Source organism: Myotis daubentonii, chromosome 8, assembly GCF_963259705.1.
Source record: "Myotis daubentonii chromosome 8, mMyoDau2.1, whole genome shotgun sequence".
Classification (NCBI taxonomy): Eukaryota; Metazoa; Chordata; class Mammalia; order Chiroptera; family Vespertilionidae; genus Myotis; species Myotis daubentonii.
The window spans coordinates 42,854,319-42,867,632 of NC_081847.1; the positions used below are offsets into that span (position 1 = coordinate 42,854,319).

At 43.6% G+C, this 13,314-nt stretch overlaps 1 protein-coding gene across 10 annotated transcripts in view; it reads left to right on the forward strand.

The window, feature by feature from the left end:
- NEDD4L (NEDD4 like E3 ubiquitin protein ligase) overlaps positions 1-13,314 on the forward strand; it is a 303,889-nt gene that overhangs the window by 229,438 nt on the left and 61,137 nt on the right. For all 10 annotated transcript variants that reach the window (XR_009454097.1, XM_059706201.1, XM_059706202.1 and 7 more), the window contains 4 exons: positions 5,773-5,823; positions 8,078-8,139; positions 8,299-8,401; positions 10,416-10,579. Coding sequence is in view for 9 of the 10 variants with exons in the window: in XM_059706201.1 (XP_059562184.1) it covers positions 5,773-5,823; positions 8,078-8,139; positions 8,299-8,401; positions 10,416-10,579 (380 nt within the window). In the remaining variant the exon portion in view is untranslated. The remainder of the gene's footprint in view (positions 1-5,772; positions 5,824-8,077; positions 8,140-8,298; positions 8,402-10,415; positions 10,580-13,314) is intronic.

The following is a 13,314-nucleotide window of genomic DNA, read 5'->3' on the forward strand; positions in this document are numbered from 1 at the left end:
CATTGGTGTCGTTGTTGCTGCTTTATTAACAGCTCCTGAGTATTTCTGATGGGGACTGTGTTAAGGGCTTCTAATATGTAATCTTATTTCCTCACCACATGGTGAACAAACTCCCTGCTGGCAAGGAGTCTGGGAGCAGAACCCTTCTGAAACGGACACTGTGCCTTTCACTCCCCATGTGGTCCAGAGCCTCATCCGAACAACTTACTGCCCCCCTGAGCACTCTTTCTCCTCCAGAATCTCCCCTCCAATCACTTCTCCCTCCAGCTGTCAGGGGACATTTCTAAAGTGTGTTCTGGTGCTTTCCTGGTGAATTTGGGGAAGAGCATGTGCATTTGGAGGATTTCATCCTTGCACCTTTTTGTTTTACTTTTAGTAGAATGCCACTTGACTACTTGATTATGGTAACATCAAGGATATACTGTTTTGAAACAATTCCTCTCGAATGCCAGAGGCACCAGGTGGGGCAGCGCTGGCTTGTGCAGCGGCAGGTTGGCCTTGCAGGCCGGACTCACTCTGGTCCTTCCTGAGCCTCCGCAGTTCAGCCGTCCACACGACAGGGGCTAATGTGGATGACAAGTGGAAGGAGTGTGACGACAAAGCTGATGTCACCCTTTAGAGAGGACTGAGGCAGCGCCTGAAAGTGCATCTTGGCCTCCAGGTGTCTCTCCAGACAACAGCTGTGGGAGTCCCTGTGTTCGTAGCATTTTGTCTGACAGCTTCTGTAAAAGTTTCTCAGCTATTCATTATTTAGGTAATTCCAAGAGCATGTTGCTGATCACCCTAAAGATAGAGCCCCATGGCCTCCTCTAGGCGGTCCTTATGCCTCAGAGGGGAGCAGAGGCACCCGCCTTGGAAGGCAGCAGCACACAGGAGAGGTGCATTTCATGGTGGTCATTTTCCCGCGGTTTGTAAGAAACAAACATCAAATCATACTATAGCTTTACTCTTTAATTCCTTTTCTGTAGCTTATGTTCTAATTCCTCCAGACTTCTGTCCCATTTGTCTTGAGACATTCTCAATATAATTTTCTTAAAAATCACTACTTAATGATTGCTAGGATAAACCCCAGCCATTGGTAGTACTGGCTGGTTTTCATTTGCTGTAAGTTCAGTGGCTTTTAAACTTTTGATGATGTTACACAAAGAAAAATTAACTTTAGGTCAAAACTTAGCACACACACTCATATATGTACGTAACTGAAATAAGTTTCTCAAAACAGTACTTGCTCAATATTTCATGTGAGACACTAATATTTTCTCTTCCATTATTTTTAATTTTTTTAAAAAGCTTCTTGTGAACTACTCACAGTTGAATCTACCTTAATGTAAAGCTGCACTATTCCGCGCAGTCATTGTACCTTGCAGGAAGTGCCAGCTCTCTGATGCACCTTCCTAATGAGCCTTTCTGGCCCCTGCTTGCCCTGCGAGCATCCTCCCTGCTTCCAGTGCCTTTCTTCCCATGTGGTCCTGCGCGCTCTTTCTCGGCCTCCTTGGGAAATGCACGGCCCTCGCCTCATTTACCCATGACCTCTGTGGTCATTAGTGTGCAGTGAGATTCAGATCATGTCCTTCAAGTGCAGTTCTGACCTAAAGAAAGACTTTGCTGTTTTTTTCATGTGTTCTTTGTGCAATTGTGTCTCATTCATTTGTGAAGACAACTGAGCCTGGTGGGCACTCGGTGCCGGCAGCTCTGGCCCAGCATACGCGCAGTAAGCCTGGGGAAATGCTCCAGCGCCATAATAGGGTTCACTGGCACTGCCAGAATAGTCCCAGCATTGGGTTCCAGTGGCATTGACACCAAAACCCTTCTTATTTAAAAGGGAATAGTTATTTAAAAGCAGGGAGAGGCACACTTTCCCTTCAGGGAGCACAACTGTGCCATTCCCTCCCCACCTCCTCCTGTCCGCACCTCCACACGTATCCTCTAAGGGACCCCATGAGACTTGCAACCAGGGGACCAAGGGGCAGCAGCAGCTCGTCCCAGGCTAACCCCCTGAACCTGTCTCCGAGGCCCCTTTTCTCTGACTTCCCAGTGAGCCAAAGCAGCCCAGCCTAGGCTCCCCTGTTGCTTCTTCTATGCCCTTCCTGTTTCACTGTTTTTGCTGTTGTCAATAAACTCTTAATCGTCGTTTAGAGAGCAAGCACTAAAAGAAAGTGTTGGTATTAATTTCACTTTTACCTTCTATGACAGGTTTCAGGGGCTCTGTTTTGAGTTATGACATTGGAAAAATATTTGATGGCTTGTCAGAAGGGAACATTTATAATTGGTACTAACCTGTACATTTTCAGCCTCTAGAATAGTATGACAGGTAATTGAGGTTGAAATTGATAGCTTTTACCACTTAAAAATAAGTTCAATAAATGCCAGTAGTCACTGTATGAGTTAAACTAATTGGGGTTTTGTAATCACTTCTAGTTAACATGAAGCTTGATGAAAATAACTTTGTAGTGGAAATTATTAAAAATTGATTTGCTATAACATGTTTTTATAATATTGGTGTAAGATGTCATTCTGTGGCATGATGGCCTGAGGATATGGTGATAGCCTCAAATGTCTCTACAGGGCCTGCAGGTGGGGATCCCTCCTCCTGGCACCCTGTTTCTGTCTTGTTACTGTCACACCCAGGTGTCCTTGAGGCACGCCTGCTTCTCATCTCGCACAAAGGTCACTAGTCGGCCCTCTGAACCCCTACTAAGCTCTTCTGCGGTATTGAAGACATGTTTTAAAATTGGTATAGTGCCATTAACCTAAGTGCTTTACATTCCCTACAATTTCTTCGGTTTGGGCAGCAGTGGGATGTTTTGAAAGCAGGTCTCACCAACACGTTCCACTGATGGATGAAACCCTCGGTTAAGCCCATTCCTTTGGACCATGTGCTGTTCTAGACTTGATCCCTATTTTATTTTAAAAATTCTTTTATTTTAGTCATCCTTGATGTCCACCAGACATAAGGGCCTTGTGTGTACTTTAACCCTGAAGTTGCTCCATCTTTGGCGGTTTTAGAAATTGTTTTTCAATGCAATGGGAAGACTCGTTAAGGTACAAGTGAGGCTGCCTCAGGCCTCGGGGATTCAGCAAAGCTATTGCATTGGAGGGAAGAAGTAGAGTCCAAACCGGACGTGGTGTTAACGATAACATAGCAAATAGCATTTTCACAGAACTCCCCACCCGAGTCTCGGCAAACTGTGCTCTCAGCCTCGACTGTGGAGAGCCACCATCTCAGTAAGATTCTCCTTCGCTGTTGTGGCCCGACGTGGCCGGTGCCTCTTCTGGTGTCTGGACAAAGCTGAGACATTTGATCAGTTCAGAATTCTTAACATCTCCCCAGAAAAACAGCATGGGCGTGCAGCTGTTATGTGGATTTTAGTTGCAGTGCACTGAGGTTAACGATGGGTGAATGGCCGTTTAATGGTATCAGGTTATGACCGGAGCTCTGAGTGAGGTGATCTCCTTCTGGCAGTTGCATCCCATCTCCGTTTCTTTCCCAGCATCAGCACCAGTAGCAAGAGGAGAGGGGACAAGTAGCAATTAGGTAGACAGGCAATTTATGGTCAGTAGTCAACACACTTCTTGCTTTAATTTTTTATTGTAGAGTTAACTGATAATTACACTGGTTTTGTAATTATAAATAAACTGGCCAGATTGGGGCTGGAATGCTCCCTAACTCTTTGGACAGCAAAGCTGCCTTCCTTTTCTGAGCCTTCTGCAGGCTGCTGCTTTTGTTAAGATCTATAGCATTGCCCGGCCATTGTGGTTTAGTGGTTGAGCGTCAACCTTTGAACCAGGAGGTCATGTTTTGATCCCCCGGTAGGGCACATACCCAGGTTTCGGGCTCATTCCCCAGAAGGGGGCGTGCAGGAGTCAAGTAATCAGTGATTCTCTCTCATCATTGATGTTTTTTTCATCTCTCTCCTTCTCCCGTCCTCTCTAAAATCAATAAAAATATTTTTTTAAAAATATATACAGCATTTATTGGCACCTCCTAGCCTTGTGCTAGATGAGGTATATCCATGGTGGGTTATATCTAATGTAGCTAAGAAAACAAATGCGAATCTCATCGTAAGGATTGGGCTTATCTCATGCTTCCTGCACACCAGCAGTAACTTTGATTTTCCATTATCCTTCATGCATCATTTAGAGGAGACAGACAGCTTTCTAGTTAATTACATTTTTTAAATTACCTAAAAGGAAATCCTAAGCCTGGAGCAAATCATGTCACTAACTCTCATTTATATTTACCTGCTGCTGCTTTTTAAATGCAAGAAGAGACGTTTTCCAAGTACATTTGAGAAGTGGTTTCCATAAATGATAAAAGTCCACAGCAGACTAGTAAAGAGTGTAAATAAGAGCCCAGATTCAGAGTGAGAGGTCTGGCCTCAAGGTGGCTGTGGGACAGGGCTTGCCAGGTTTTAGGCATTTCTGAATGTGGTAGGTGCCGCTGCCTGTTTTTATAAGAGGGTTATAGAAGTCCTTGTGTCTGGTTTGTGCCTAGGGCCAGGGCAGTGGCTATGACGCATGCACTCTAACAGCAGGACATAGTGCAAACAACTTGTCAGACACCCCATGGGCCAGGTCATGACCCCTGAACTGAGTTACACCTTCCCATGTGCCTCCCAGAGCCTGAAGAAGCACCTGTGAGAATTTCTCTGAGTGAATTACATCTAAGTCTATTTTAAGTCAGAAAGATCTGTGCTGTGTAGTAGATGGAGAGGGGAAGAAGCATGGTGGGTCTACAATTTAACCAGTAACTAATCCATGAACTTGGATTCTGAAGCAATGTACTTACTAGATTGAAATGAGGCCCTTTTTTATAAGTAATGTATACGATTTATTAATAGGTAGACTGTGCACTCTTTCCCTAGACTCTCAGCTCTCAGGGAGCTCTTTAGTTTATAGCACTTGATCAGTAAATTCCGGGTGGGCAAAAGTAGGCTTATAGTTGTAAGTATGTGAGACACAGTTTATGCTTGCATTATTATTTATTAACTATTTTATAATATTCCAGATGAACAACTGTCAACCTCCTTTTGCCACACCTGTATTTGTTAAAATGTTCCCAACATGTCTTTACTATCTTCTCTTTAAATTGGTCCAGCTATGACCCCCAAGTCTCGATCAACCTGAGTGACACTTTGTTGACAATCATATGGTCCTCAGGTCCAATAGATGACCTATCACCTGTTCTAAACTAATCAAATGTCTCAGCTTTGTTCAGACACCAGAAGAGGCACCTGCCATGTTGGGCCACAACAACGAAGCAGGCCCTGCCAAGACCACACCTTGTCCTCACAGCAACCAGAGAATATAGGCACTACTAGTATTAATAGGCCTGTTCATTAGTGGGGAGCCTGGTGACCAGGAAGACCTGTGACCTGCTCCAGGCTCCTATCTAGGTAGGCCGGTTTGAGTCCAGGCTCTTAACCTAGTAATCTTCGGTCCCATATCTCAGTACCAGGCAGGGAAAGCAAGGCAGTCCACCAGTAAGATACTGGGATGGTAGCTCTCCACAGTCGAGGTTGAGAGCACAGTTTGCTGAGACTTGGGTAGTGGACATCCCATAAAGCCTCAGGCATCTAAAGGTCAGGTGTATGGGGCCTGGGCTCACCTGTCTCCCAGATGACAGCTATCTGGGCCATCTGCCTTGACCCATCCCCGTGGCACCGTAGTGTCAGGCCCTGGACCTTTGTCTCTGTCTGTAAAGAAATGTTTTAAGAATGCTGACACTCTGAAATCAATGGGAACATTAACTCTCTGCTCTCTTCTCAACAGACACGAGACGACTTCCTGGGACAGGTGGACGTGCCCCTTAATCATCTCCCGGTGAGGATGGTTATCTGCTTTCTATTGCCTGTTGTGAGCAGTGACTTCTCATTGTTTGCAGCTGGATATATTTTCAGAGTAATATTTTCTCAACACAGTGGAGAAGGCTGAAATAAAGAGCCCTAGTCCGCCCCCCCAGAAAGTGGTCTTTTCATGGGGATAGGAAAGAATCAAGTGTATCTGAATCTCCAAGTATGCTAGTCAATGTCACCTGCTTTTTGCTCTTCTCTTTGGTCTTCCTTTGTCAATTCATGCAAAACAGCTCCCTTCCTCTGTCAGACCCGTCCTAGTCACTGGGGGGTTTTTGCTTTCAAATTCATCCTCTGTATCTAATGAAACGTGTGTTCCCTTTGTCTAGAACTGCACATGCTATTTCTGTGGCCTACGTCTCAAAAGCTGGTGGTGCCCAGAATTTGCTATATGGCTTTCTCAGTCAGCACAGACAAAAGATGCTGTTGCTTCTGAGTGAACTTGTCACTCAGCTTTAGAAATAGGAGTTAGCATGTGTGGTGTAGCTACCATTTCTCTCTGCTCAGATGAGCAGCAAAACACTTAGATCTATTGGCAAATAACTGAGGTTAGAGATGCCCCTGAGGAAATATAGACAGACTGTGGGGACAAGACCTGGAGGCCTTGGTGAGCAATAGATCACCTCATATTCCAGCTTTGCTTTTCCATATTGTTCCACCCCTCCTCTGGCTCTTAGGCAACACAAAGTGATTGAAATAGCAGCCAAGAGAGGGTAAATTAAATGGTTCGCAGTGAGGTTACAGGTAATTACCAGCCAGACCCTATTTGACCTTGAAGGCATAGAAATAATTTTCAGTTTATTATAAGCAAAGGAAGAAACCATCGGCAGCTTAAAGCAGGGATGACAAATAGATAACATATAAAGGCATAGAAATAATTTTCAGTTTATTATATATAGCCAATATGCTAAGTGTCCATCCAACCAGTAGCTATGATGCACACTGACCACCAGGGGGCGGATGCTAAATGCAGGAGCTGCCGAGCTACAGTGACTTGGCAGCAGCGGTTCTCGGGTAACGACACACCCCGAAACTAGAGAAGAGGGAGCCCAATTCCTCACAGGGCCATGCGATTCCACCTTCAGCCTTGGGTTATGTTGTTGCTGGGGCACTGTTGGCCCTGAATCTGATTTATTGCACACTTGCATTTGAGTTCCACACCCTGTACAACAGCAACCTTGCAGAGTGCCCTCTCGCACTCCGGGACCCCTCGGGGGATGTCAGAGAGCTGGTTTGGGCCCAATCCCCGCAGGCCAGGCCAAGGGACCCCACCTGCCAGAGGGACCCGGCTTACTGCGCAGACACCCTTCGAGCCACGGTGGGGAGGGACCTGCGGGCGGTTGGCTCCAGGGCATGTCTTGCCCCTCTTGCCCAGTCCCGCCCTGCCCAGATCTGCCCCACTGGCCACCTTCTAATTAACTTCCTTTCAATGTGCACAAATCTGTGCACCAGGTCACTAATTTCAAATATAAATGCATATATACACACCCCTCTCATTCAAAAAAAAAAAAAATCATGGTGTTGTGGTCTCTCTTGTTACAGAAGTAAATATTCTAAATTGTGTTTCATTAAAGAGCCTGGGTTTTTGAGATTTTACTATTTAATTAATGAAATAGTAACATTTATTTTTCTAATTTCCTACTTGCTTTGATTAAGCACAATCTTTTGATTTCTTTGAAAAATGGATAAATGTTACAATTGCATTCATAGCTTCATGAAATAAGCAGCAGCAAAAGGTAGATTGATGGTGCCACCTAGGACGATCTCTGTGGAGGAGATAACCTTTCATTTGTCTAGGCTGATGACAATGTTAAAGTAAAATTATTCCCTTCACAGATTAGAACTTGCATACTTTCCTGTTAACTCCATCTTTAGGTTTCTTGGATGACCACTGGTTCTCTGACGTTAACCAGTATGTGAGATTGAGGCCTCCACCCTGCAGTTAGGAATTATGCTTGGCATTGACCACTATCATTTTGTCATTTGTCTAAGGCCGGGTTGGCTCCTAAAAACAGATGTTGATAGTGACATCTAGTGGATTTTGAGTGACTAAAGTCTGGGACCTATAAAATGTTAAATAATTGTCCAAGTAACTGATTGAGGAACCGACTCTGTCTTTGCTGCTCCCACATTCTAAAATGAAAATGTACTCTCTGTAATCCAGTCTGGTGTACCTAACAATACAATATCTCAGGGGTATTGAAACTTACTTTTTCTTCCTGCAGACAGAAGACCCAACCATGGAGCGACCCTACACGTTTAAGGACTTTCTCCTCAGACCAAGAAGGTGAGGCCTTAGGGGCAGGGGTCCATTATGCCTTGGTTATTGGTTTCTCTGAGGAAGATTTAGCAACTTTTCCTGTTTTATCTTTTTTAAAAGTCATCATAAATATGAAAGATATAACCAAGCCATATCCTTTATAACCAATGTTCTTCTATCATACAGTCATAAATCTCGAGTTAAGGGATTCTTGCGATTGAAAATGGCCTATATGCCAAAAAACGGAGGCCAAGATGAAGAAAACAGTGAGCAGAGGGAAGACATGGAGGTAAGAGCATCAGGCCTTGGTCTCTCCTTGCCTAAGATCATATAACTATTTCATTGTAAGATTTTATTATTTAAAGAAATAAAAGTTTATAAAGCTTTTAAATATGAAAAAGCTTAAAAGTGCCTGGGAATCTGTCTTTGGTCATCTACCAGTATGTTTGTTTTTAGTAAAAAAGATTAACTTTTCATCTTACATTACAACACTAATCATTGAAAAGATTTCTCTTTATAAAATGCTAAACTCATATTTTATTAATAGCCCCACCCCTATGTGAATTCTCATATATTTAATTCTGTTATTACTTTGGACTCTCAGCTCTTTGTAAATTCCATTTAGCAAGTGGAATTGCTTCAAAGTGGATCAAGTGGTTGGCGTTGGTGGTATAGTGGTGAGCATAGCTGCCTTCCAAAGTGGATCAAGTGATTTAGAAAATCTTTGCCAGGTCTCTCACTCGTTTGGCCCACAGGTGACAGTGTGAATCAGGCAAGCTTTCCTCTAGAAATGCCATTTTGGAATGAGCTGTCAGGGGAATTTTCTTTCTTTCCCTCCTGGCCTCGCTGCCTTTTAACACATTGCGTACCGCATAGAAATCTCTGTAAGACATACGCCAGGGACTGCACGTTTTTGGGCAAACTGCACGTTATTTAAATCATCATAATGCACTTTAGGTGTTGTTTTTCAATAATTATAACATTTTTATTTACAAAAACAATTAAACAATTAAAGTTCCTAGTACTTTTTTAACGTATGGTACTGCGTAAAACATTTTCCTCTATGAAGAGGGACCAAACAAAATTTACATAAGTATCTAGATTCGCTCCTTTTTCCATGGGCGTGAAAAACGAGAACACTCGTGAGCGGTCCTTAACAGAGGGCGCGGGAAACACGAGAAAACTCCTGAGCGTACGAAATGTGTTAACTTGCTAGTCACATACCTAATCCGTGGGTCCTATTGTACCTTCTCAGCACGTCCTTCAGATAGTGCTGTTTTGTTAGAGTCTCATCTTGTCCTGAAAATGTCCACTAAACAAGGCCTCTCTGTGGCTTGTTTTACACATCTGTTTGCAGCTGTTGCATATACGTGATATGTGACTATGTGGGCAAGTCAGCTGAGCCTCCCTCAGACCCAGAGGTCGGATTTCCAGGCAGTATTTCATCTGTGAGCTTTCATCTGTGAGGAGGAGTGAAGTGGGAGGTAGACAGTCATGAATGTTAAGATTTCACAAGCACATCAACAGATCCTTATCTCAAATCCAAGGAGATTTTTTATACTCTTCTAACCTCCCAACCGTAGTAACCCGTGAATTACTTCATTTTCCAGTGACTTTACTAGGGGATGTTAGGAAGGAATACTTAATGCCTAAAATATGTGTTGCAAAAATGTAACTGGTACCATGAAGCCTGTTTATGTGGCCCCAGCGAGTAGGGGGTGTAAGTAGAATGCCACAGCATTCAGACATCTCTGGCTCCCGGGATTGTACTGGATGGGGAGTGTGAGTTTCACCCCCAAAGCCAGCTTCAGGGCCAACCTCCCTCCTGGTCACTGGTGCTGCAATTTTTGTTAGAACACACGCAGTGCAGCTTATCTCCCAGCTCCCCTTTGCCTTTGGGAGGTGTTGGAAAGATGGCAGGTGTAAAGGACCCGCGTCAGTGCCCTGGCTTTGTACAGCCTTGGAGGCCTTTGGGTCAAAATAACGAATATTCAATGTGGAAGGAGTAGAATGTGACTTAGGAACACAGCAGACCGTACATTACCAACTCTCTGTGGCTCCTTCTAGTAGTCATCTTAAGGCAAAATGGCCACACTTAGTTGACTATTGCTCAAAATATTTTAATACTACTCTCCTGGAATTTGGGGGTTTTTGCCCCTTTGGGGGAATTTCTTCAGATATGGCACATGAAGCCACTGCAGGAGCCAGAGAGCAGCGGAGCAAGGACACAGGGGGCACTGTGAGTGTCTTTTCCTCGCCTGAAGATCCAGCCTCCTGACCTTCCCTGTGATCTTACTCCACAGCACGGGTGGGAAGTCGTGGACTCAAATGACTCAGCTTCTCAGCACCAGGAGGAGCTTCCTCCTCCTCTGCCCCCTGGCTGGGAAGAGAAAGTGGACAATTTAGGTCGGACCTACTACGTCAACCACAACAACCGATCCACTCAGTGGCACCGACCGACACTGTTGTGAGTACTGTAGGATGGTTAGGAACACACGTCATCGTCTGCAGGTAGGGCCAAACGTGGCAGCTCTTTGAGCCGGGCCTGGGAAATATATCTCATGTCTGTAAAAGCACGTGGTGGTATGGTACCTCAGGGTTCCCCTTCATTGAGTTCAAGAGCATGGCAGCCTGTCAGAATCTGCGTATGATGAGGAAGCCCTTGCCTTTGATCGCATTCTGCTATTTTATGAACATACTAGAGGCCCAGTGCATGAAATTCGTGCACTTGGGGGGGGGGGGCTCCCTCAGCCCAGCTTGTGCCCTCTTGCAGTCCAGGAGCCCTCGGGGGATGTCCGTGGAGCGGGCCTAAGCCGCAGTCAGACATCCTTAACACTGCCGCAGAGCAGGAGAGGCTTCTGCCACCGCCACTGCGCTCACCAGCTGTGAGCCTGGCTTCTGGCTGAGCGGCGCTCCCCCTGTGGGAGCGCACTTACCACCAAGAAGCAGCTCCTGCGTTAAGCATCTGCCCCCTGGTGGTCAGTGTGTATTATAGTGAAAGGTTGTTCTGCCATTTGGTCAATTTGCATTAATATAGGATTGATTTTGTCTTTTTTAAAAAAATTATTTATTGATTTTTAGAGAGAGGAAGGGGGAGAGAGAGCAATACTGATTTGTTGGCTCCACTTATTTATGCATTCATTAGTTGATTTTTGTATGTGCCCTGACTAGGGATCAAACCCACAACCTTGGTGTATTGGGACAGTGCTCTAACCAACTGAGCTACCAGGCCAGGGCTGTCTGTCTTCTTTATATAGATTCATGAATTACAAAGCAGAGGTTACATTTCTTAGATTTGTCTTTTCTTTGGTGATATCATTTCCCTCTTGTTCAGCTTCCTCTTCTCACTAACCCAGAATGGAAACAACAAGCAAATTGGCCTTGCAGTGTTTTTTCCCCCTTAAGATTTGGGATTTTTATTTCCTTTAATTACTTGATTTAGAAACCCTCTTAAAAATTTTTTTTTCCCTTTTTTGAGAAATTTCTATATCACCCCTTTGATATAATTAGGAACACATGGGATTGTTGCGAACTCAGAATTAGTAATTACTGCTTATTCTGATCCCTCCCCAACCTTATGGAGGCAATGCACTGATTACTGTTTTGTTTACTTGGCAATTTTTGGTTTGATGATACCAAATAAACACTAGTTAAACCTCAGCTACTATAAAAAAGGATTCAAAGTAGCTTGTTTCTATTTCTTAATTTATTTTTATTGTTGAGAGTATTACAGATGTCCCTTTTTTCCCTCCCATTGACCCCTTCTATCCCACACCTCCCTCCCTCGCAACCCCAGGCCTTCACCACACTATTGCCTGTGTCCATGGGGTATGCATATAAGTTCTTTGGTTAATCTCTTCCCACTCACCCCCACCTTCCCTCTGAAATACATCAGTCTGTTTTATGCTTCTATGTCTCTGGGTTTATTTTGTTCTTTAGATTCCACATATGAGTGAGATCATGTGATACTTGTCTTTCTCTGACTGGCTTATTTCAGTTAGCTTGTTTTAAATCACAGTATACCTCAATATCTAAAACTGTTACTATGCAATAAAAGGTTAAAAAAAAGTATTAAAAGAAGGAAAAGAAAAAATTATTCTAGCAATCATGAGTTCGCTAGCAGCCAAGATAAGGAGGTAATTATCAATGAGTTATATAATTGCAACAGGTACCAAAGGCCAAGTATATCAGGTGAGATAATTTTCTCCTTAACCCAGACTCTGAAGGAAATTTGCTGATGATATTTTGAAACAAGGGGTATTAGCAGTATGATGGATGGATGGATGGTGTTGTTGATAACTCTTCTCTTTAGAAATTTTGAAGATATCCTGGGTGGGGAAGGTAGCCAAAAAGTTTGGTCTGGGTTTTGTTGATTTAGAAATAGAGTTTGCAGAATCTTCAGCAACAAATAGCCAGGCCTTCCTACACCTCCAGATGGGTTCTTGTGAATATCAGCTGTCCTTGGTCAGCTTTGGACTGCCTAGGATGGACATCAGCTCATTGCCCCCAGGACAACAGAAATATCAGAACATTGGGGTGATGCTAAACTCTTTTTTATTGTAATTTTTTTCCCATGGAAATGATTCGGTGATCTTTTATATTAAATTAAATATTTTACTATTTTCCTCTGGTTAATGGCCATAGCTGTTAAAACTGTTGTAAGTCATTTGATTACGCTAGCTATTTATAGTTTTTTTTAAAAACGGACTCACCTTGGACTTGGTAATATGTAGTGATCAGAAGAATCTTGGTAGTGATAACCCTAAGCAAAACACCATAACCTACCTTTGCTAAACATTGTAAGAAAGTACCTTAAAACATAGCGCTCTGTTGGGACCAGTATGTCATGTGACCTCTGTAGGAAAGTGACCACTAGCAACTCACAAAGGAAGAAATACTTATGGCCAATACATCTATGGAAATTTTTCACCTTTATTAATAACTACCATGTACTAGTAAACTGAAATCTATATTTGGAGGATAAATGGTGATAATTGCAACTTTAGCTTCCTCCCAGAGTTGTGAAACTAATGAGGGAATCACTGAGAAAACACTTTATATGGTTTTCTAAACATACCATCTTTGGTGTCAATGTACCAAAGAATTAAACCAAAACAGAAGATGTAGCTTGTGTAATGCTGGCAAAGCAGGAGCCCAGAAGCAACATGGGAAGATGCAGTTCTTCATCCAAGTACAGGTCCA